This window comes from Metopolophium dirhodum, chromosome 9, assembly GCF_019925205.1.
Source record: "Metopolophium dirhodum isolate CAU chromosome 9, ASM1992520v1, whole genome shotgun sequence".
Lineage (NCBI taxonomy): Eukaryota > Metazoa > Arthropoda > Insecta > Hemiptera > Aphididae > Metopolophium > Metopolophium dirhodum.
This window is the reverse complement of record NC_083568.1, coordinates 26,169,381-26,197,334: the sequence shown is the minus strand read 5'-3', so window position 1 is coordinate 26,197,334 and position 27,954 is coordinate 26,169,381. Positions and strand designations below refer to the sequence as shown.

The 27,954-nt window shown below is 30.5% G+C and overlaps 1 protein-coding gene across 1 annotated transcript in view; it reads left to right on the top strand.

Annotated features, from left to right (window-relative positions):
• Positions 1-5,944: 5,944 nt before the first annotated feature.
• LOC132952602 (uncharacterized) overlaps positions 5,945-27,954 on the top strand; it is an 88,358-nt gene continuing 66,348 nt past the window's right edge. The window contains exons 1-2 of the mRNA XM_061024938.1: positions 5,945-6,420; positions 12,431-12,539. Coding sequence (XP_060880921.1) covers positions 12,494-12,539 — 46 coding nt within the window. The 5' untranslated portion in view covers positions 5,945-6,420; positions 12,431-12,493. The remainder of the gene's footprint in view (positions 6,421-12,430; positions 12,540-27,954) is intronic.

Genomic DNA, 27,954 nt, shown 5'->3' with positions numbered 1-27,954 from the left:
ACATATGGTGTTCAGACAAACAAAAAAAAAAAAAAAATGTAAAATTTCAAGACATTTCCTCGGGGCGGGTGCGCGGTTATGAGACTTAATCCGTCGGCCTTCGGTCACAGACTCGTGATATAATGCCGACGTCGATGTATACGAACGGAATTTACGCGAATATACATAACAGTATAAACTGCAGTAATGTGTATAATATACTATACACAGGTACGAATGTACAATGCGTATACCTAACCTTTCGACGGAGACATATATTGTAAATATTATACTATGTTAAATATGACTGTTTTCGAAACAAAACGGGCGGTATATTATAATGTGTTTTAGCAACGAAATTTATCGTGCACGAGCGGATAAATTATTATACGCATTCGGCTTTTGTTTTCCAAGACATCAATTTATTATTATGGTACCCACCTATATATTCGTTATTTTTGTCGGTATCTAAAGTGTAGGTATAAAGTATTGTCTAAACATGAAACGATTCGATAGAATTGTTAATGTGAAAAATTTTTTCCGCGACCGATCCGCCAAGACTATGCAATAAAACAAATTAACCCGAACTTTTTCAAATAAGTAAAAGTACAATAACTTACAATTATTTATGGCAGCATTGTTTAGAATAATACAATTTAGATATCTTTATAGTGAAATCGATATAGATAAGTATTTATTATACGCATATATAATAATATAATGTATTTATTATAATATATACATTACATTAATATAGTTGGTGATTTATTTACCTTCAGATGTCCTGATAACTATAATAATGGTTTGTACGTTTATTTTATTTTTTGTAAGTTAAGTTTTTTTAGATACTAGTTAGTTAACTTTACTATGAAAATATTTAAACACTGATAAGAATACGGCATTAACAATATATTAATACAGAGTACTCTCGGTAACTCGAACCTTGATAACAGGAAATTCTCGACATCTCGAACAAATAAAATTTCCCTTTAAATACAATAACGCATTAAGATTTTGATAACTCGACATTTTTAGTATGTCGAACATCGAATTTTTTTTCCATGTGAGCTTCGAGTTACAGAGAGTACACTGTATATATAGCTATAATTAATATAACTATCAATTGTTTCGTGATGTCGATTATTTATTTTTTCATTATTTTTTTTTTATTTACAATTTATATTAATAAATACAATAAGTAAATTAGATTATGGAGAGAAAAAAAACTGACAAGAAGAACGTGATTAGAGGAATTAGCTTGTGATATTACTCTGTAAAATGTACAAAAGTTGTACCTAATATCATTATCGTTGTGATGTAAATTGATGATTTAATTAACAATTCTTCCAGAACATTTTGAATACTAAATAAAAATATTGTATCATGAGATATAAAAAAAAGGTAATTAAAGTAAATATCACAAGCCAAATCAAAAAAAAATATATACCAAATACATTTAAGAGGGTGCCACCACATTAGCATTTGTCTTCTTTTCTTATACGATGGGTAACACACAGCAGACGCATATTAATATATATATACATATACACTACATATTATACCATATAAATAGAGCAATACAGTTTTGTTACAGTAAATATTACTGTAAATTTACATATTATTATTTAATTTATAGAACAGAATATTATCTCTGTCTCGGTATGGAATTTTATACTTTATATATATTTAAATTTCAAACGAGTTACAGCACAATATAGCTGGTCGTTAAATGCAATTTTTCATTGAAAAAATTCATTTTTGACTCGTTTTAAACATAAAATATTTAAATTTAACGCTAGAGACTTGCAGATAATGAGATCAGGCGAGCGTTTATCATGGTAAGTAGGTAGATACCCTATAATTACTACAATTAATATGTATGTGATAAAAATATAAAGCTATAATGTTGGCTAAGGGGTAGAGCCTCGGGGACCGCTGTCAACAGTATGTTCAATACGTTTTTAACTGACTATATAAAATATATAATATAATTTAAAAAAGAAAATTATAGTATAATATTATTATAAAATTAATGTTGTTTACAATTTATTTAAAGTTAAACAATAAGTAAATTTAATGAGAGAAGAAAAAATATATGTCACGGGGTTCTCATGATCAGAGAACATTTCCATCTAACGACCTGGTAAGGTCGCCCTAAGTATACAAATAAAAGAGTGCCTTAAAATGTACACATAGGCAATACAACATGTGATTACTAGCCGGGTAAAATAATTATTAGCTACACGATTCACGAAAAAAATTTCTTCATAAAGCATAACGAATTTGTAGTTAAATAAGTAAAGATGTTTGAAAATACAATCATCTAATTGAAAATTGCACTCAGATGTGCATGCTATATTTTTCAAATTATTTTGTACAATATTAATAGAGTTATTGCCAACTTAACTAGAAATAAATTATTGTAGCGTATTTTCAACATTTTATTATATAATATTCCCCGTAGCCCATCATACAATACACTATCAGACTCCAATGACAACCAATATACGAAAAAAAATAAATATTTACAACCAATGGAAGCGATTTATAAACTTATAAACTTATTTTATAGGATATTTAAAAAAATATATATCATTGTAAAACCCATGTGTTTTCGAAATAATAAGGTATCAACAAAAAATGAGTGATATCGCAACAAAAACACTCCACCTAACTCCATGTAAAAAAAATGTAAAGTAAAAAAAAAATTGCTCTAAAATATGTGATATAATTTTATAGATAAATCTTTGAACTGTAGACATCATTTATGTTAAAATAGTCTGCTAAATATTTGAACTTAGATTGGAAACTTAAGTTAAAAATTTAAAAATACTATACCATACATAATGATTAATGAGTACTTACTTACATAATAATATAGTCTACTAGGTATCATTGAAATTGGCAATGTATTGCTATTCAAGTGTTTGAAAGTCGCCAAGTTAAGTTAAACTATTTAGCAGACTATTTTAACATAAATGGTGTCTTTAGCTCAAAGATTTAGCTGTAAAATGATATCACAACTTTTAGATAAGTTTTTTTTATACTCGACGTTTTTACACGCGGAGTGTTTTTTTGTTGCGATTGATATTACTCTATTCATATATTATATATTTATATTATACATAAGTAATAGTAATAATAATACTATTAGAATAAGTTGTCTTAATAGTTGAGTTCAAGTAGGTATTGTTAGTTTTTTTTTCTTACACAGTCGAGTATGAACAATAGTTAGGTTAAAAGGTTTATGGACCATTTTATTTTCATTTGACGGGTTGTATCGGCTAGGCATAAAAGAAGATAACATTGATACCAGAGGATTTGAATGATTATACGTAGTTTTTATGATAACGTTTGTAGAATTTAGATGCTGATCAGGGATGATAATATTAATATTACTATGTTGAGGTCATTGAAGGAGAGTTCGATTACTAATGATACCATGATCACCACTTGTGTATTCGTTTTTCAGATCAACTCGAAGTTCTTTAGTCAAGTTAGTCCAGTACATATCATTGAAAAGTCTATTCAACATTTTATCCGTTCAGTTTTTTCAGCGGTTATTAAATTGTATTCAAAGTTTAGACTTGAGCCGCAGAAGATTGAGCACTTCTTCCGAGAATTTAAGTTCAGTCATTATAAAACGAGGACGAACACTTAGTTAACAAGGCGTTTACATTTCTGTACCCTACATTTAAGTGATATATCATGAAACGCAAGTCATAAGGAAGACCATTAGATAATTGTTAAGTTTTATCAGCAGTATTTGGTACATTAAAATAACGATATTCTGACCATTCTGGGTCATACAACCAGCATAATATTTATTTATTTATTATTCTACAAGGAAAAAAAAACCTTAAGTTAATAACTTATGTTATTATTATAATTAGTATTATATTCGTTGTTCTGCAATCGTTAATGGGTAAAACCTCACCCCTTCCCTTTATTTATAAGGACATACATATTTTGTAGAACGATTTTGCTTGTACAAATAATGTCTTTAAATTAAATGTGAGGTAATTAATGTATGGCAAGGCTGACATCCTATACGGTGATCTTGACCACTGCTAATTTATAAAATACTCCTCTTCAGTCAACATGAAATCGAACTGTCGAATCTAACTGTAAAATTATCTTAATGCTAAAACTGGTATTGAAGTGATTAAAGTACCCACCTATTGAAATGATTTAGAGACCAAACATATATATATATATATATATATATATATATATATATTATATTTATATACGAAAAAGAAAATAACACTACTAGATAGCTCGAAATCGGATATACTTTAATTTTTTTTACTTATAGTGTTAGAGAGTGGAAATTTGATGATATTTTAACTTTTAAGTTGGTATACTAACTCCTATTTGTCTATTAACATTATCTTAACACGTATGGTATTAATCGACTTAAAATGTTTTTTCAAAACCGAAAAGGTTTATTAATAACTAATAAGTAATAATAAAACCATATGGTATATGAATATTTTAAAACTTGTTTACGGCATATGTTTATAAACACAATGAAAATATTTTAAGTTGTTGTTCTTAGTAGTTATATAGAATTACAAAACTACGAGTTTTATTTTCCAGAAGAAAACTTTGTTTATAATATTAATAATAATAGTGTGGTTACGCACACAACTTCTAGTAAACAATCCGAGACACTCAAATTTAATAATAGTTTATTAAAATAAAAGTATATGATGCACTAAATTGCATTTAAGACTAACCTGTCTTGCTGTCTCTCTCTTACTCTCTATCTCTCTCTGTATTTTGATATGCCTCTCGCTCCAGTGGGACTTCATCCAAATCTACCAACAAAGGGGCTTGTATATACAATTTGTTGTAATTCTAAACAAACATTTATCACCAGGGTGGGACGTCCGTTCATTATAATAAAATTAATATAAAAAGAAATGGCAATGACAATGACCTGCCTACATATATATACGCATTATTGTAATATGCATAAGCAGCTCGGAAAGTGTATAATATAATATTTCGCCGTCCTGGTCGGGAACCCAGGATTTTGCATTTAAATTTTTCAATTACGCCGCAGATTTTCCCTACCACTGATCGCCCACCCGAAGCCTATATTATATAACGCAGGTATATATTATCATGACCTATCACATAATATAGCCCGTCTCTCGATTACCACGACAGTGGTTATCAGTGGCGGTGGTTATATTATTTTCCTTCAAGTTTTTCGTCTTCTATAGTCTGTTGCTCTATAGGAGCGCACCTGTCGTGCGGGCAGCGACGTATAATATTATAGTGAAATCCGTCTCTGCTCGAATTCAGTTTATTTATGATCATCGTTTTATCTTCCTACGAATTAATAATTTAAATGTATTTAAATATTAAAAACGCATCCCAATTTGAATAAGTAATGAGTGTAAGCCAAGTTTTGTTTTTTAAATTTACATCGTTATATGCGACGTGAGTGTATTGTATTATCAAAATTTATTTTTTTTTCGAGGAGCCTAAAGATTTTGAATCGCCCTAAAAAATATCCGAGCCTAGAATGATTGGCCAAATGCGGGGCGGAAACACTGGAACAAGACCAAACGAAATTATCTTTCTTGTCTCCCCCCCCACCCCCAAACCCCTTTACCTCCCACGTATCGTAAACATTCCACCGGCACTTACTGTCATATATATATATATATATATTGTATAACAACACAATCTAAGGACATATTATTATTATAGTATCAATCCTAGGGACGAGCAAAATATTATATTCGCACGTACCCGCGTATTATGATACTGCACGTTACATAATATAATAGCACCATAATAATAATAATATACTGTGCGCGTTTATGGTCGGATAATAATATTCGTGCCGACCCCACAGCTGAGGGGTCTCGTGGGGCGCATGCCCGAGCGCGCGGCGTACAGCCCCGAGACCATGTGCTCGCGTTCGCCGAGTTTTCGACAGCCGCCCGCTGCAGTCGTAACGTACGCACCGGTCGAGCGCGAGTGTGGTCCACCGGTGACCAGAGTGTCCATAGTCTCGCGATCTCCGAAACAGTAATATCATCGTCATCGTCATCACTCTCGCTCGTCTAAGACAACAGCTGTTTTTATTTTTTTCGTCCGTTCCGTCGCGGTCCGCACGTCGTTCGCCTGTCGCAGAAAACGATTCCGCGCGTTTCCGACGGAGGAGTTATTGTTCAACGAGGTTTGAACTTTTGTTCGAAACTGTATGATATTATTGTACAGGAGCTATCGGCCACAATACCGCCAGTAACGATAGCGCCAGACCGCTATAATTTCACGTGCCGACTACCGCAGCAGCAGCAGCAGCAGACTGCGCGATTAGTTTTCCTTGTAAAGTGAAAACCACGCTTCCTCGGCCGATTTCATAAAACGCGCGTGTGGAAAAAACCTAAACAATGCGGCTTTATGATTTCGAAACTTGTGAGTACACGGAAAACAATAGCTACTTTCGTATTATTATATGACGTGTTCACGACAAAGACATTATAGATGTCGATTTTTTTTTCCATGTAATATACAAAATATTTAAATAACTTATCGCCGTTTGTCATACACGTCATACAAAATATAATATACGAAACAAGGATTTAATTAAGTTAAACATTGTTTACATTTTTCATTTTACATTATTACGTAAGACTTTTCGATGGGGGGTCCGAGGCGTAAATCGAAAAAGTTAGGGAACCTCCGCGACCATAATACAAGGCATAGGCATCGAGTGACTTACGAATTCTATTTTTCTCTCACGAAAACTGTACATATGTGTATTGAGAGATTTCATCTCACGTCTCACTGTCTCGTGGATTTTGGGCACTATTTTTGAACAGAACTCGCAGATTATCGTTAAACGATATTTTGTAAGATTCGCGATGCATTGATATTTTTTTTATACCCGTTATTCCATAATCTATTTCAATTAACATATTTCGATGTTTAGCAGCTGTTTCCAGGGAATGAATACTCTGCATATGGTTATATATAGATTTGCGAGACGACTCGTTCGATGTATTAATTCAAAATTAAATATCTTGGAAAAACGTATTAAGTTCTAGGTTAGGTGAAAGATCTTTATTGTTTCTATTATCGTACGCATAGAAGACGTATTATAATGTAATATTAGAACATTTAAACATTCGTTTCAAATAATAGTATGTGTTTATTATTTACGTTTCAATTAACTCACGTAAATTAAAAAAAGTAATCACGGCTAAAACGGTTTAAACGGCTTTGTCTATTTGGAAAAAAATTTAGTATAGACTGTGACAGAAAATGATAATATACAAAACACGTAGTTGGATGTATTGTTATAATTATTATTACTCTGTGGGGGTCTTGTATCATATATCATTGTATCGAGGGAGAAAGGCGCATGCCTTTATAAACGTGACGTACGTGATTTTAACCCGAAACTTTGTATTTGGTTTGAAAATATTAAATCCGATTGCCCTCATTATTATTACGAGTATTGTCATTACTATTATTACAATTATTTAAAAACATAATGCATTGTTCAATCGTTATTGAAAATTGAATGAATTTGGTGGAAGTACCTCTGTATAGCTTAAAATAATAATTCAAGTTTAAGTATTATAACATACATACTTAGTAGGATGTAGGGCATATAAAATAATGCATTTTTTTTTTAACATATGGGTACGCCCGCATTTAAGTGACCAGTTTTGAAAACGCATAATATATAATGTGCACCATAAATTGCATGTTGCGTACACTTACGGAATTTTGTGACGAAAACAAATAGGCACTGCATTTTAAAATAATTTGAACGTCCTATATATTTTCGTTGCAAAAATATTAGATAATAATATTCTAGCAATGATTTAAATGTTAATAAATATTCATATTGTGCATTACCTATAATATTAAAATAAAAAAAAAACGTGTGAATATATAATGGTATAAACAGTAATAAATAACAAATTGTGTAACTTTGAAAACACCAAAAAAAAAAAATCCCTTAAATTATCGATGTTCTTGATTTTATGGTACCTAATACCTACGTCTTAGTTGAAAAATAATTGTCTAACATGTTGTAATAAAGAACAAAATGTGTATCTTAGATCAAACCAAAACGTCCAAAACATAATAAAATCCTTTAAATTATCGACGTTCTTGATTTTATGGTTCCTACATCTTAGTTGAAAAATAGTTATCTAAAATGTTGTTTCTGCAGATATCACGTAAGATATTGTGCACATAATACATTTTCAAATATACTATAATTATATATGATTAACATTAAACTAGTCAATAACAATTTTGTTGTATAATGAAATGTCTGATGATCACTCACATAAGTCATAACTCATAACGTTCCAACACTTCCGACAGTATTTAAATATGCCTTAGTACGATACACATTATATAATTTGTAATGCATTTACTTTCAAACTATTTATTTTGGGTTTATTAATCCTGCAGTATTCATTTCCTTATACAGATATCGGAGAGAAAATTACATCAAAGCATCGTTAAACCAAATTAGATTTTTGTTCAACATTTATTTGTAATTCGTTTAAACTGTGGGGGTACCTACGTGATTAATTAAAACTAAAACTATTATTACGGTGATAGTGTAGTCAAATAAAATCAAGCTGTTAAAATAATTGCTATGAGCATAATATTTACATAATCAGACATTTCAACAGTACTTGAGGACAATTTGAGTACAAATGATTAAAAGTAAATCACGAAACTTTGGAACAGAAAATGAATACTGTGAGCATAATGAAACATCGGTTAGTATATTAAAATACATTATCTGTGAAGCTGGAAGCGTTTTAGCTGCTTAACAGAAAGAAAGCGTCTTTATAGAAAGTTAGTGTTTAGGGTTAGTTTAAATATTTAAATCTCTTGTAATAGTTGTTTAAAATACAAGTAGGTAATTGTCAACTTATTAAATAACTTCAACATTAACAATTTTAATTTTTAAACGCTACATTTGCCATTTGGCATGTACCTTATAACTAACATAATTGACCAAAGCTGTGAATATTATTTATTGTTATATCATTTTAGTATAAATTAACTTTGTCAACTTACACATAATAATCATAATATACAAATTTAATTTGTGTGTAAAGTTTATTATTTTATTAAATTATTATACTTTTGGCTGATTAAAAGTAATAAATTGAAATAATTATTAATTCTTATAAACTCAAGTGTCAATCAAATTGTACGTTAAATGATTTAAATATGCACAAACAACGGCGGGATATTTTCGAAATAGTGTAAGTTGTTAGTTAGTTGTTATTCAATTATAATTTATTACACTCATGCGGCATACGCGACTGTATGAGTATTAATAAACAGAATTATGCTCCAACAGGATTTGTTTAAAATGTGTGTTAGTCCCGAATTCTATTGTATTTTGTATACACTCTCGTTGCAATTTTACAAAAAAAAAAAACATCGTAATAAAAGCCGTGTGTGTAGTTTTAGTCAATGTGAATGATTCTATTGTATAACAACACAGAACATAACGAGACAAAAGAAAACGGACACTACGACAAAAAAAAAAAATAATAATAATAACGTAAACATAATGTGAATCCCTAAAAAAAAAAGAACGCTAATTGATCAGGAATTCTTTCAGTGTTATAATACGTATAATATGTAATTAATTTATTGAAAAGAGGTGCTTGTGGACCGTTAACATTTTTCTTAACATTGAACCATCAGCTGCTGACTAAAGTTTTTGTAATCGCGCAAACACGTAGATTCGAAGGTAAAACAAAATAAAGTTAATCCGACTCTACAATAAAAACTCAACAAATACAGACTCTGATCTATCTATAAAAAATGGGTCTCGATTAGATTATATACATTTTTGTTCTACATTCCAATACATTAACACATTAAAATATTATGTGCTCGTCGTGTCCAGGACTGCAATTTGCATGCACCTAATCGACATTTTATCCACGTGTTGTGGATTATTATATTACTGTAGTTATTCCTAGATGCACCTACTATACCTAACCGTAGTTTCAGTTTTAAACCCGTTCAAATAATATTCCAGTTATTGAGTAAACACCCCCTTTAATATAGTGTGCAAACATTATTATATTTAATTTTCATGCATTATACATAGTTTATGTCTCTATTTTATATAATAATTATATCGGTATGTTACGGTCATGGACGTGTCACGCATCAACCACAAACATATAATTTTGGAAACGAAAATAATTGGAAATTTAACTTTTGTAAATGTTTAATACGGTAAGTGGAAGAGTTGTGCTCATATAATAATATCATTATTACAGTAAGAGTATAAGAGTATAAGACCAATAACTTATCAGTCCTCCATTCCTAAATCCAGAATCAAAAGTTTTTAATTATCATTACGCTTTGAGATACCTATATATAGATGTACTGTTGTAAAACAATGTGTTATTATAGCATATGTACCCGTAACGACAATATCGGAAACTATTAATGTTCATATTTTATATTAAATTTCGAATAAAATAAAATGATTTTTATTTTACGTGGGTAGTTTTTTTTTTAATCTATAATACCGTTACCTACTTAATGGGGAATGACAAGAGTAAAACGGCTTTAAGACCACATAGGTTTAACGTTAAAAGCTTTTTAGTCAAATATTTTTAGTTACCTAACTATGAAATTTCTTGTCTTAAAATATTACAGCTTTTAACCTAACCAAAAATTAACAGTTAGTTATTAGGTATTTTTTTTATTTCTGTAGCTTATATACGCACCATTATTTTTTTTATAGGATTTTCTAAGGAAAACAAACTAATAAAAGTTACGTATTGTTACAGCCGATAATTATTATCTATATTATAATGTTCATAATGGAGGTCTATCTAAGGCAACATACATGTTTATTTTACCTAATTTATCAATATTTTAATAATACAAATGCAATTTGAGTGTTTGACGGCCAACAACTAACACTCATATGTCATTTCATAATTATTGTACATTGGACAAAAATAGTCCAGTGAATTCAATAACCAATGTGGAATGAATCAAAAAAATTGCGTGTCCATACCACAACGGTTTGTTAAATTTTAGGTCACGAATAACGCTCGCACGACCGCGACGATTTGGTATCATTATCCTAATGAGTAGGTATCGAAAAGGTCATTAATTAAAACAATGTACCTTCAACGTACAATAACGACATGTTACTCAATTTTAAAAAACTCCATTATTAATTTTTTTTAAATCTTTAAACAATATTGTGATTATATTGTAAACAAACTCGTACTCAAAATACTTTTATTATTGTCTCACAAGACTTCTTACCACAAAACTGTACGGCAGTATACGCATGATCAAACCGGTGGTTCGAAAACTTATTTATCATACCTACCCACACAGTAACATATTATATTATATAGGTACCTACCTATCTACCTACTTACCTACGAATTGACGAGGTACCGAACGATAGCGAATGGCTATTCGCTGGTATTAAAACTTTCCAACTCGGCCGACCGCCTCATTACAAAAATTAACTTTTTATTAGCTCGTAGTGTTCAATCCCGCATAAAATAAGTAATATTATGTCGATAGTATATGCACCTACCACCTAAAGTCTTTTATTTGTGGATGCGAATAAACTTTTATTAAATCAACAAAATGTTGGTAGATACGTATCACAGTATTCGTTTTAAATTATTTTACCGAATCGTGTTTGTTGATATCACAATATTGTTTTTCGTTCTTCGCCAGTGCCCAGTCGTGGTCGTCAGCCTCGGGTCTATAATAATACTATACAGGGTGTCCCGTGAGGATATACCCACTCGCCGCCCGGACAAATACTGGTTTTTGCTGTTTTACCTATAAACTAAAAAATTATTAGAAATCATGAGGTTAATGAAAATAAAATGTTGAAAGGTCAACATTTTCAGAAAATTAAACTTTATAAAATGGCTATCTTCAATTGTTTCAAAAGTAAAAAATAAAAAAATAATATTGTATTAAATACAATAAAAAAAAATCCTCAATTACAAATAAAAAAAAAATTCACTTAGGTATAATTACTGTGCACTAAATCACCGATGTAATAATGTATGGCACAGCTAATACAACAAAAAATAAGCCAATAAAGACAAAATGAAACTGTGAAAATATTTTCATAATAACACCATATATACATAATATAGAGAATTTCAATACAAACATTTGGTGAGAATTTCAAGTTGTACGGTTATTCATAATAAAACATGTTGAAATACAACGAAATAAGAAAATTGTTTGTGTCAAACTCTAGTTTTGTGTGAAAATTCCCATTTCCTCCATTTTTCCTATTTTTAAAAAAAAAAAATATATTAAAACAATGGTTTTTTATTCAACTTTTCATATATTTGAAGATTACAAATACTTAATGCAAAGTTGATAAATATTTATAATATTGTCTTATTTTTTTTTTTAGGATATTCACAAATTATTCAAAGGATAATCAATTTTGAAAGATCATATTTAACTGAAAAAAAACATGTGGTTTTTCCTGTTAATCATTTCATCGTTTTACATTTGGACATGTAAGTGATTTTATTTATATACAAATATGCTAAATAGTTAAATGAAATATTATGTAACACCACACATTCAATAAAAATACGCGCTTAGAATATTCGATATTGTATTATATCAAATTTATCTGTGGCAATATTGTTTGATATAAATAATATTTTGATATTTGATACAAAATAAATGGTGAGAATCACAGAATATAATAAGTGAAATTATTATCGAAAATTATTGAGACTATCCAAGTTTTTAATTTAATATTCTATGAATTATTCATACATCGCATTAGACATTTTCAGAACTATACCTACATTATCTTACATATTATAGAAAAGCGATTTTTGTTTCTCAATAATAATTAATAAGAAAACTTTTCTTTTCATTTTAGTGTTATAATATAATATATGTCTACATTATTCTTTACAGTTAATAAATATAAAAAATTTCGAGTTAAGTTGAAAATGTAAAGCGGAAGTTAAATAGACTTGGAGGTAAAAACAACAAATGTAAGTTTGTTTTGAAGTTTTTGAATATTACAAATACACAAGAAAATACATTCCATATAAAATAAATTAGTTTTAGTTGAAAAAAATGTATTCATTTGTATACTTTTTCGAGAAAATGTATTAATGCAGAGAGGATGGGGTTTTTTATATTATTGCAGAGTGATGTGTAAAATTGTAAAATGTAAATTGATAACAAGAAGATACGTTTTTTCATAAACTATTGGGTGTTTAAAAGTATTAATATTGCGCGGAATAGTTTAGAATTCAGGATCGTCATACGAAGAAAGAAGGAATATTGACATAGGGTATTATATTAATTCAAACGGGAGCTGTTATCAATAGGAATTACTTACCCAGCCCATGTACGATTGATTTGTGGTGTTAAAGATGAGTTGAGTCCAAAAAACGACCGAAAATGGTTTCGACGGCATCAATCATTATAAGGATAAGGATACCCCCCGCGTAGAAGGTTATTAGTGCGACCGAAAGAAAAAATAATACTTGTCTGCAAACTGAGATAAATGTTTTGAAATGTTTTAGTGTACACCGCCGCAACTCCAGTATCCATTTTTGATGCCATATAATATAATATAGCAATCCGTATTATTTTAGGTTCTTCAGTGTTATGCTGTATGTATATAAAAACTACTACTATGAGTTATTTTAAAAAATGTTAATGTGTGTTTATCGCAGTAATAACAGTTAGTTGTATTATATACGTCCCGAGTAGAATAATATTCTGAAACTCAGGAATTTTAAAATGCGATGACAAATGTCGAGAGTGAATTTATAAATTGAATCGAATTTATAGAACACTAAAGATGTATATAATTTAAATAGATACACCTGACTTGTTTGCAAAAGCCTCGCGAGTCGCTACAAGGACGTCTCTCGTTGAACGCATATTCATATTTAATGTGACGTTCCGTCGCAACATTTCTAGCAGCTATATCACACTAAATCACGAATGCATAGCCGTCGTCGAACGGACGAAAACAGTGTAGTTTCATCAACAGCATTATTGCGTTGCCGGAAGTGGCAGTTGCAAAAATTATCAAATAAATTGCACCGTATAATATTATTTTGTACTTGTTACGTCCAACAATATTGTATGATAGTATATTTATTTATCCAACAAAACTTTTCCCGAACATATTGCTATACACAATATCATTGGAAAATATGAAGGATTTATGCAAGTTATATTTTTTATATACTTGACAGTGTATTCAGTGTACAATGTCATGCGTTAAAATAATAATTAATCATATTATACGAGTACTAAAAAATAATGTGTTCATTTTGTTTGAAATTCCATTAAAATTAAGATATCGATAATATAAATATAAATATTGTATATCCATACAGGATAAAATATAATAATCGTGGTCATAGGAGATTAAAATGAATAGAAAAAAAATACATCAATAAAGTGATAAACGTATTGGCGGCTTCAACGATTCTTAAGAATATTTATATCTAAGAAAAATTGTTGTTTACAATCTTTTCGTCGTTTGTGTATAATATTAAAAAGTGTATTTTCGGGATAGTTTCGTGTCTTGCATTGAAGAGACAATACATTCTTGGCTCTATAGAATCATTCCAATATTGTTAAAACTTTGGTACAAAGCAAAATTGCAAAATATGCTCTCCCACGTATTTATTTATTCAAATGTACAAAATAATGTCAATACAATTGTATAATGTTATTGAATACCTGCTAAGGAATGTTTCATTTTTTAGATGTAAAAATGTCGATACTTTCAATAATTTTAGTTAGATTTACCAAGTTAACATAATATATTATGATCATAACTACTCAGACAACAATTATTCCAAAAAATATTTTTGGTACACTGTAGGTACATTGTATAATATTAATATATCATTTTCACACTGGGAACTTGACAACACTGACAATTGAAAGCAATTTATCCTTTTCTCGTGCTATACACAAGTGAAATTGTGACAAATTTTGGGTTGTAATAATTTCGAAATGTTTCTACTGAATTATTCAATATAATAATATCACTGTGTGTACTAGAATTTCTGTGCGTTTCACTTGAATCAAATGACACAAGGACTAATAGGATACACAGAGTATTATAAATTGAATTTTTTTCAATATGAAATATTCTGATCTGAATCAACGCGTATGCATATTTATCATACTATTACCATTTTTTCACGGTCCTCAAAAGCAACCCTTCGAACTAGATTCCCTTAATTTGCAAAAACTTATGACCTTCCGACCACTGCATTCATTGAATATAATATTATGAAGCAATCAAACAAAATGTCGGTTATTCGTTGTACACAGTTCTTGTCAACGTCTTAACTGTATTACTGTATTAGGTTAGGGCGATACATAATATAATATATAGCACACCAAACATGCTCACCCCCATTTTTTCATTTAATAATAAAATTATTCAAATTCTGATTATTTGATATTTTTGAATATATTCAATGACCATAACATTTTAAGATTCCTGATGTTTGTTTACTCAAAAATCAGATTTTTAATGAAGTAATTATTAAATGGGACGAGCATACTTGATGAATCGCCCTGTATTATAATCACTGGTCAAAATTAAAACTCTTTTTTTATTGATGAAAATGTTTAAATAAATTCCATCGAGAACAAACGTCGTTTAATCATAACAATACCAATATCGTTCTTCACACATATTATTTGGACTGGAAGTTCTTTCTACAATAACGTTGCAAATGAACAATCATCTTTTGTTAAAAACGGTTTCTCGGTTAAGTCGATTTAGTTGATAGCCACAATAAGTTACTTTCCTGGTACACTATTATAACGGTATCGTATAACGTGGTTTAAAGTTCATATTTGGGGATTTTATAGATCACACACACACACACGTATACATATATATATATATTATATAGTAACTGCTGCGGTAAAAACAAGACAAAAACAGCAATATGGTCATTGATCACTGGAGCAATAAGACGGTATTGGTCACGGCACAAGGTGGACAGATCAATATAACATATAATAATATTGTGTTATTGTTCTCGAAACAATAACGAAGTGTAAGCTCCGGATACAATTTAATATATATATATATATAAACAAAACGTCGTATTATTTATATATACGTGGTATATATTTTTATGACACGACGTGTCCGTATGGGTACATATTATTTTATCGGAGCGACGATTGGACGACCGACGAGAGTTGTAGCAATAAATGATTTCTCCTACACAGCTATACAATATTTTATTATTATGATATATATATCGGGACATGCGTATAATATTATAACGAATAGGTGGACGTCGTCGGCTTGTTTTTCGATACGATTTGGCGCGATTCCTGTGATATATACCTAGGTATAATATTATATGCAATCATGTGCTGCGGATGTATAGGAACGGCGGGAGGATTTCATTCTTTTCAATAATAATGATAATAGTAATATTATAATATTGTATACAGCGTACGCGTACGATTATGTAGTGGCCCCCGGCATGGAAACGGTTTGGGGAAAAAAATTGTCTGTCGCTGCAATAACACGCACTAGCCGGTGCAGCGTGTCCGGAAATATCCATCGGATCTCACCTGTTTTTCTTTTTTTTACTCTCCGTCGTCTCTTAATAATAATATTTTTTATCGCGCACGCCTATAATACGACGGAGCAATACCGAGTGAACGCAGGTACAATACGATACGCGTGTATCTATGTGGGATGTGCACATTATAATATTATATTATTATTATCATACAGTATTACATATTGTGCAGATATTATATTATTATGTTTTTTTTTATTATTATATTTCCGTCGGCGGAAACGAAATATACGAACGCGCTCGGTTCACTATACATTTTCTACGAATAAAACATATCGCAAGTAAATTGCGTATAAAGAATACATTATATTATACGGTATCACACGTTTTATTAGATTATATACTATCGATACACGTTTCGTAACGGTAGATTACTGTTTTGTCAAAATATTTTTCAATTCGATTTTGTTATTGTAAAATAAAACCGGTATTATGCTGGTCCGTAAGAATATATTTTCCGACTGTGTGTGTTATAATGTCATCTATATACTATAGACACTCAAATAAAAATATGTACTGCATATATACCTACGTTAAAATATTATATTTTAGTCAGAGTTATCGACGTAGGAAATATCATATACACCGTTTTGTTTTAGATTCTGAGTGAAACGATGAATGTATTGATTTTACAATGATGTGTGTTTTTTTTTTTTATTTTTTTATTTTTGTGTCTGTGTACACGATAAGTAGTCGAAATAATGCTTCGATTTTCGACTTCAGTATCTTGTTCGATGGGAAAGTGAATATCGTTGGTGCATTGGGGAGGTCAAAATTTTAATTTCCCAGTAGTTTTCAAAAGCGATGTGAAAAACAAAAGAAAAATTAAGGAAAAACGGGAATTTTTACGCAAAATCGATTTTTAACAAAATCGATTTTGGTTATTGGTGTAACTCTAAAACAAATGACCGTAGATGCATGAAATTTTCACTGGTTGTTTATATTAGCATTTTCTATACACCATAAAATTTTCCAAATATTTTGACTCTTTTTGAGCTGTTTACAGCCATTGTCAGTTTTCAATTTTTTTAGTTTTTTTTTCTATAAATATCAATAAAATTTTATCTATTGAGTAAAAAAGCTTGAAAATTTAATAGAAGGCTCCTAGTTTATTGTTTCAAAGGCAGAGGAAAAAAATTAAAAATCCTTAGTCACAGTTTTTAATTATAAGCATTTAAAGTTCAAATTTTGACAAAATACGGAAAAATCACGAAAAATAGCAAATTATTTTGATGAGAATTCATAAAAATTTTTCTTTTTAAATCTAAGATTTGAAAATGTAATATAAGATTACTCATAAGTTTGTCTACCTTTATCAAAAAAAAAATGTCTAGAAGAAACTTAAATTAAATTTTTATGAGCGTCTGAAATTTATATTTTTACAACATTTGATATTTACTCGATTTCTCATGTAACGATTTTTTTATTTTATTGTAATTAAAAAACGAATGACTGTAGATACTTGAAAATTTCACTAAATGTTTATATTAGCATTTTCTATACACCATACAATTTTGAAAATATTTTGACTCTATTTGAGCTGTTTACGGACATTGTCAGTTTTCAATTTTTTTAGTTTTTTTTTCTATAAATATCAATAAATTTTTATTTGTTGGGTAAAAAAGCGTGAAAATTTAATATTAGACTCCTGATATATCGTTTTAATAGCAGTTGAAAAATATTAAAAATACATTTGCACAATTTTTTTTTATAAGCATTTAAAGTTCAAATTTTGACAACATTTATCATATTTATAATTTATTAATTATTTTGTGGTTAAAAATTTATAAAATGTTTAACTTTTATGGCTAAGGATTGAAAATTTAAAACAAGGCTCCACGTTAATAGGTTATATATAAATTACTTTATTCACAATAATATCATCAAATATACTTGGTAATATCATAGGGTGACTGACCGTTTTCGCTCAGAATCGTTTTTCTTATACAATGATATTATATCATTGAATTCAAATTTAACACCATCCATTACAGTGACCCACTTGTAACCTACCGTACAGCAGAGCGACATCCACTTATCCACCTTTTTTTTTTTTTTTTGTTTTATTTCGATTTCAGTATTCGAAAATAATAAAATATAGCCAAAATATATTACGTGTTGAACCTAAACTGCCAATGCAATAGTTGCAGAAATAATCAAATTTCAACATCAAAAGCCCACGGATTTGGAACGGGACAAATACACACGAACACGCGCGCCATTGTGTATTGATCCCAATTAACATAATGAAAATGACATGAATTCTTTGTGATACGACGCGTCGACATGGTGATTCGATATTGAAACGATGTCATGTCGCCAGGTATACAATTAGTGAAAATCGATGAAAAAGCCAATTGGATTTTCACTTCACGTACATCGGGAATTAAATAAGTAATTTAAGAAAAATCAAAGTTTAGCAAGCGAAACATGTACGCGCGTCGTCTACCGAAGGGAAAAAAATTGTGTTTTGTTTAACCACGTTATCTGTTTTATTTTTTTTCATTCCTAAATGAATATCCCGGATGAATGTATACGTATAATAGCGTTTATTGTAATAATATTATAATAAATACGCATGGCCGGCGACGACGGCGACAAAACGCATATATATTTTATTATCTTAATTTAAAGATAAACACTTTTGGAACCAAACAGATGTTCTACAACGGTTTCGGGTTGTATTGTTGTTCGCGAATGAACAAAAGCGCAACCTTCTGTCGGTCCACAGTTTATTATGGAAGTCCAAATGAAAGCCGTTCAGGCGATCACGCCTCTATATATACACGACGAAAACGGATATCCGGCGGTACACCAGATCTTCCGGTGTCCCGATTTTTTTCCCCGATAGTCATTTTTTCCCCTCCGTCCGCGAATAACATCCCAAGACAAAACTCCATTAAAACTTTACGCCTTTGACGCAGCACCGCCGCCGAAAAGTTTTCATTTTTATATATATATATTTTTTTTTTGGACGATTTTAACCTTCGACCCTACGCTGTATTAATGTTTTGTGTTTCACCGCGCATGTGTATTATACACGGATCCGTGTGCCCGCGGGTAATCCGGAATGGGTTATTATGTGTTTTTATGTATTTTTTTCCCCGCAAAACGAGCGCGATGTCTCATTCCGAAATCGAAGCCATTAAAAGATCGTGTGGGTAAAAAAAAAAATGAAAAAAAGCTCCTTTCTGTATCGCTCATATCACTCTTGGTCGGTTACATTTTCCGTGACACATAAATCGACGAGTGAAAGATAAAAACAGTAAAAGAAATGACGTCTTTTCCCCAGGTCTCGCGGTATCTCCGAGTGCCATCCATCATAACGTGGATTTGGGTTTTTTTTTTTAAACGCGCGTACCTATGACGATCATTATAATAATAATAATAATAATAATAATAATACGCGATATAATATACCTATACGTGAGACGTAGTACCAGTAGATTGTGGCGATTGTTATAATATTATACGCGACGCATAAACGCGTATCTACCTATGTAATATAATATATATTATAATATGCTTACGCGACTTTGTTGCACGACCGACCGCGACGGGGAGAACTGTAACTCGATTTGGACGGTGTCGTCGTCGTCGTCGTCGTCGTCGGATTGAAAGCCCGAAACCCGTGAGAATCCCATTAAAAGTTACTATTTAGATTTAATAATAATATACACTCGCAGACGCCCTATTATTAGCATTGTATGTGTATAATGGTATATAACCGGTGCGGTTTTTCACAGTCGCGACATAATGTGTTGAGAAATGGATGTTGACTTTGTATACAACCGTCGACGTGCGGGAAAATTGAAAGAGAGACCTGGCTGCGATGAGTTTTTATATATACAATCACTATAAATATAGTAAGCCTCTCGCGCGTACGTGTGCACTGCAGGGTCTCCCAAAGTGTCCCGTGCCAAAGACGGTAGAAATGGCGAAAGAACTACCAACTTGATGCCCGTCGTTTTTGTATCACTGCAGAATTTGGAAAACCCTGTGTAAACAGGTAGGTAATTCACCGAGGACGCTCACCCCCGTGTATCCGTGAAGCTTTGGTATAAAACATTTATTTAAATTCTGATTTTTGGAATGTTTAAGTATATACCTGCTTGAGGACAGGTTTTTAAATGCTTGGATTATTAATTTGATGTACTATTTAAGGAATGCGTGCTGCTATATCATGGTGACATTATATACACTTCGTGTTTGCAAATGAACACCGCCTTCTTTTCTTGTAAATTGTTAAGCAGATTCTGCTATTGAATATTTTAATGCATAATATACTTAAATCGAAATTCGAACGAGTAGTATTTGAATTATTTACATTTGTACACTAAAATATAGGTCGATGAATATAGGTTTAGATGATATGGGAGGTATCATGGTCTCGATATTATAATAATTAGTACTAATTCGTCAACATTTTGTAACTTGAACAAATGTTCAAACACCAGAAGTATTACCTCGATTTATACATTTATTGTACGCAATTTTTAAGGAATATTTTCCTTAGTTAATAGATTTTAGAAACTAGAAAAATTCTCGTTCGAATTTTGATTCAGAATATATACCTACCAACATTTTCAAAAAATTCATCTGCTTAATATCGTACAGTAAAATAGATTGGTCTCGCATCAGAAAAAAGCAAGTCTGTATCGCCACAGGTCCATCCTTATGATGGTATAAAAAAATCCATATACCTTATGGAAAAAATAGTCCTAAAGTAAACTTAAAATTTCAAAAATCAAAATTTGGATTGTCAAGGAAAAAATGGGGTTAAGCATGATTGGTGAATAACCCTGCAGCTACTTACCCATATGAATGTATATCATTATTATTATTTTTTAATACGCAAACGAAACGGGATTATTTCCATTAGCTTAATATAGGCACTTTGGGTAATGCTGTTTATAGTATGTGTCATATTACGCCTTTGCCTAAGCATAATATATTATAATTTATTTCATATGCGGTAACTGGTAGTTGTATTTATAATACGGTTACCTACATTGAAATGGTTAGCACCTATAAAAGTCATCGTGGTCCGCTTATATATAATATTATATAACCCTTATTGCGCCTAGACTAATATTTTTGCGTCCCATAAAGACCTCGACACTATATCCGATTATAATTAATTATAAGCGTACATAATATTATTATTATTATCGATATCGTTTTCGGGCGACTTTAATTCGATATGCAGTGTACTGCGTCTGCACCATATTGTGCAAGATTCGCACGACAAATTTACTGAATTTCGTACGAAACAGTTTAAAAATATATTATATACCAAAGGACATGAGTTAAGATTAGATGTTATATTCATGTATGGTATTTTATATATATCATATTATATAATATTGCATTTCACATTGAGACTACATTTGTATTGTTACATCAGATGTATACCATACAACATAGCTTACATAAAATAGGTAATATCCATGTGTCACGGAGCAATGAATTTAGTTTCAATTGAACGAAGAGTTGAATATATTAATTCTAATAGGGTTTTTTTTTTTGTCAATAAGGATGTTGTTGACAAAAACTCGGGGTTGTTTGATTCTCAACTGAAAAAAAAAACAGGACTTTTGCGAATAAATGGGTTTGTTGAGCCGAAATTCCTCTCTTGTTATAATATACGCCATACTGAACATAGATGATAGACTATAGGTATAGTGCATAAACAGGGACGAAAAGTAAAAAATTGAAATTTGACGTTTTTTATTTTTATTAGAGAATATTTTTTTTTATAGGTACCTAATACCTATATCTTATATTCGTAGAATTGAAGAATTTCGCGTAAAATTATTGTGTATGATTTAATAAAATATTCAGTGATATATTATTCATTTTTACTATTTTACTATAAATAGTTTTTTGATAAATATTGACTCGAATCGAAATTTTCTATTTGGAATATTTTAGAATAAAATTTTTAAACTTCTTACTACTCTTTTTTTTTCCAAAAAATGACTAGATTTTGATTTTTAAATGGCCATTTTACTTTTAATCTTGTAGTTAAAAATATAAAGCCAAAATGAGACGTTAAAGGAATTCATTGCATGACATAAAGTTTCCTAAATTTAAAAAAAAATATATACAATTTAACCATAATGAGTGTACGAGTGTTAAAAGAATCATTCCATAATGTTATGCCATTTTTCTTTCGGATGGTTTTCATGTTGTATTTTAGATTAAAAATACTATAACATCACTGTAAAACGTCTGCAATTAATAAATGTGTAATAAGTTTAATAGCTTGTATATAATTGTGTACACTGTACTTAAGGTTCCAATTATGTTAATGCGTTGATTTTTGTATTATTAATACTATGATCAAATATTTTTATAGTCCATATTAAGTGCACCTGTGTTGTTATGATATTATGTAGAACGAAAAAGCATTATAATTTACAAATAATTAAAACGTCACGTAAACAATAACGACTTAATTTAGACGTGGTACAATATTATACCTATACACAATATCATTAAACACCTAAAAGTGCGTTTGTACTTATCTCCGACTATAGAAGCACACGATATCACATTGATTAGGTAGGCACATAAGTATATTTTCAAACATTCAATAAAAAAAAGGTGGGTAAGTAGATGTCACTCTGCTGTACAGTAGGTTACAAGTGGGTCACTGTAATGGATGGTGTTAAATTTTAATTCAATGATATAATATCATTGTATAAGAAAAACGAATCTGAGCGAAAACGGTCAGTCAGCCTATGATATTACCAAGTATTTTTGATGATATTATTGTGAATAAAGTAATTTATATATAACCTATTTACGTGGAGCCTTGTTTTAAATTTTCAATCTTAGCTATAAAAGTTGAACATTTTATAAATTTTTAACTACAAAATAAATATTAAATTTTAAATTTAATAAATTTTGTCAAAATTTGAACTTTAAATGCTTATAAAAAAAATTTGTGCCTATGTATTTTTAATATTTTTCAACTGCTTTCGTAACAATATATCAGGTGTCTTGCATTAAATTTTCACGTTTTTTTACCCAACAAATAAAATTTTATTGATATTTATAGAAAAAAAACTAAAAATTGAAAACAGACGATGTCCGTAAACAGCTCAAAAAGAGTCAAAATATTTTCAAAATTGTATGGTTTATAGTAAATGAAAATATAAACATTCAGTAAAATTTTCATGTATCTACAGTTGTTCGTTTTTGAATAATAAAAAAATATCAAAATCGTTACATAAGAAATCGAGTGAATATCAAATGTTGTAAAAATATGAATTCCAAACGGTCATAAAAATTTAATTTGATTTTCTTGTAGACATTTTTTTTTTGATAAAGGTAGACAAACTTATGGATAATCTTGTATTACATTTTCAAACCTTAGATTTAAAAAGAACTTTAAATGCTTATAAATAAAAACTGTGACTAAGGATTTTCAATTTTTTTCATCTGCCTTTGAAACAATAACCTAGGAGCCTTCTATTAAATGTTCAAGCTTTTTTACCTAACAGATAAAAAAAACTAAAAAAATGGAAACTGGAAATGTCCGCAAACAACCTACGATCATTTGTTTTAGAGTTGCACCAAAAACCAAAATCGATTTTCTCGAAAACAGATTTTGCGTAAAAATTCCCGTTTTTCCTTAATTTTTCGTTTGTTTTTCACGTCACGTTTGAAAACTACCGAGAAATTTTTACTTTTGACCCCCCAAAGCATTAACTAGATTCACTTTCCTATCAGAAAAGTTACTGTTGAAGAAAATCCAAGTACTTTTACTGTCCTAAAAGATGATGACAGACACAAAAAAAACAAAAAAAAAAAACACACATCATTGTAAAATCAATACATTCATCGCTTCGCTCAGAATCTAAAAATAAAAAACCAAGCATATCCGAGGGTATTATATTTTAAATAAATTTTGCTTCGTACGCTTGTATCGATTCCGGTTGGTCGTATTATGTGCACGTATAATATAGCAGGTACCTAGGTATATAAACGATATTGCCATGTCGGTATTACTTTTCACTTTTGTTTAACTTCACTTTTCGTGAAATAATAACAATAAAATAATGTGCTTTACACGGAGTTTCGACAAACGTAATAATACAATATTATACTTTACGTGTGTTGTACACGTGCGCGGAAGTTGTCGTCTTCACTGTTGAGAAATATTACGAACTGTATGCAAGTAATAAATAATAATATGGTTGTAGGGGTACATTTTTTCATGGTATATCTGGACGAGTACAAGTTAAATAATATAATTTCGGGCAGGTATACCCATCGTGGTTACTATTGTCAGCAAAGGTTCAACTATTAATGAAGTGAGATGTCAATGTTGAAGAGTTGCTAACAAACAAACAATTATGCATATTTTTTTAAAGTGGGTGAGTACGTATTATTGTAATGCTGAAGAGAAAATAGTTTGTTGGTATACGAAAACCTCAAAGACTCAACTCATTTAAGACCCGCCTTCAAGTATGAGTGAACACACAACAATAATTGAAAGTGTGCTAAAATGAACCAGCAATAGTAAAGTTGTATATTCATTTTTCTGTCCTTTACATAATATTATCATCTCGAAAGCTTTTATTATTCCCATTTTAAGTTTTTGAATTGATAAAAATCAGAAAAAGTGATTTATTTTCTTTACTATTCATTACATTTTTTTCAATAGTTGTGCGTACAATAGCGGTTTAATTATAATTGTCTCGAGTTATGTGGGTAAATTTTTTATTAAAGTTACCTTCCTACGTGCAAATGATTACGTAATTGACTAATCGTCATAACTCATAATGGTGGTCGCATAATATGTTATTCAGTCGCGTCACTTTGATATGCATACGTATGCAAATGTAAAACTCAAATTGTTATATTTACAACGAAACGATCATTTGGCCCATCACCATACAGTTTCATTAAAACATTCTTTAATAATTAATTATAATAAATAATTTATAAAAATCCCGCACTTGGACCGACCGCGCGGTTACACGCATATTATTATTATAATCACATCCATAATATTATATCCACGCTGGTTCGCGCTTTATATTTTGCGAGTAACTGTATCATTTTCCATTATATAGTGAAATATTATTAGTATTATAATTCTCGCGTTCCTCTATTATGATATCATATCACCCACGTGTACCTATCAATTATTATTATTATTATTATTACTATTGTTATTATTACCATCGCGCACACTGTGTCTCGAATCGTTTGATTGACGAGTACACGTACAACATAGGTACACATGTTTACTTATAATATAATATTATTATATATTATGTATATGGTATATTGGCAATAAATCGAAACGTCGCGATACGACTTTGATCCGTTTCGTACATGCATCATAATAATATGATTTTCGATGTAACTGCACATATACACGCGAAACGTTTTCGTCATCCCGCCGCAGACAATGTGTATTATATTATTATCGATATTGTAATGCGATGTCACTGCAAAGTAATACGGCGGTTATACGATGTCATAAATATCACAATATGTAAACGGGCCGATCGGAATTTCGTGTTTTAGATAAATGGCTCAGATTTCATGATATATACGATTCTTGTGACACACAATCCCCAGAGTTTTCGCTGAACGAAATTCTGCAGATCATCTAACCGGTCCGATATAAATGAAATCTGTTAGGTTATTGCGTTATAGGCCATTTATCCGATGAACATTGTCGGTCATCTAATACAGTGGGCGCCTTTAAGGATTGTTCGAGGGGCGAGACAATAATTATGAACGTATTTATTTTTTAATATAAAACATATTTCGATCTGAACAACGTTATTTTTGATTGTACGACCATATAATATGACCACCAGAAATAAATGACAAACAACGACGTATTCGATGCACGGGATGATATTCACAAAGCATGCTTACCCCACTTTTCTTCTTAAATAATACTGTTGTACTAAAAAACGATTTTCGGAATTTTTAAATACTCAACCGTATTTTAAAATTCTCGAAATTTCTTTTTTACTCTGAAAGAAAGCCCTGTGGAGAAGCACAATTTGGTAATTTGTAAGTACATCCGTTTTCAACTATCCTCAAAAGTTTAAATCACGGCTAACTTCGGCAAATCTTGGCCGTGTTGGCATTTTAAAGTTTTTGACTATGCCAAAATGTTGTTGACAAATATTGTGAGTATTTGAAAGCACGAATTAAAAATTTGTAAGGTTAGGTATACCATAGTATAATAATAATAATAATATGGTCTGACATCGGTGATAACTATAGTGTCTACACGAATACAATTTTTAATCGTACGTTAGTCAAATATTCCGCCAACTATACAGTAAAATGGACGATCCACATGGGATGACGAGGGGCTCTTATAAAACGGCGTCGTCTTCGGTCCGATAACGCTGCCGGTCTTCTAGTGGGGGGTTCAAGGGGTGTGTCAAATACTTTCGATCGAAACCATATTATAATATAATCGTCTGGTGCGCTGCGGATGCAGTATAGGCTGCTGCTGCTGCAGTTAAAGTGCAATGAATGCGTCTGACCGGTGTGTGTGTGTGTGTGTGTGTGTGTGTGTGTGTGTGTATAATGTGTACAAGTATATTGTGTAGTACCTATTGGACATCGTCGCTGCTGCTGCCTCGGTATACTCGGGTCGGAAACCTTTCCTCGAGAAACGTACGCCAATGGCAAATTGAAAACTGCATAATATATTATATATATAAAATTATTATTATATATTTTATTGCACAAGACGTGATGTGACTTGAAACGATTACGGTCGGCTGCCACACATATACATGTACAATACAGGTACCCACCTATTATACCTATTATACGCGGAATGTACAGCACTTACTAGCTGATATTGGTATATATATATATATATATATATATATATATTTAGCTACACGAATACACGTCACCCATACGCGACTCCATACTATACATACATATTATATTATAATGTTATATTATAATAATATGCATAGCTATAAATAAATGTATATAATGTGTGTGCTACCGAGGTACGTATAATAGAGGCGTGGGAGGTATTTATTTATTTATTTTTTTTTTAGCCGATGTTTAAAACTACGACGCGCGTGTTATCGCGCCGTAAAGTAATGCGCCGAGCAGGCTGCAGCTGGTGTAACGTCGTACGTATATTATAATAGGTGCCTTACACATTTATTATTATCGTCGTAGTTATTATGATTTTTCGTTTAATATTAATCAAACTTTGATCGATGAACGAGTTTAATAACAATAATAATATTATACCTAACATTATTGTACGCGGTCACGTGCTGCAGAACAACGCGCTGTT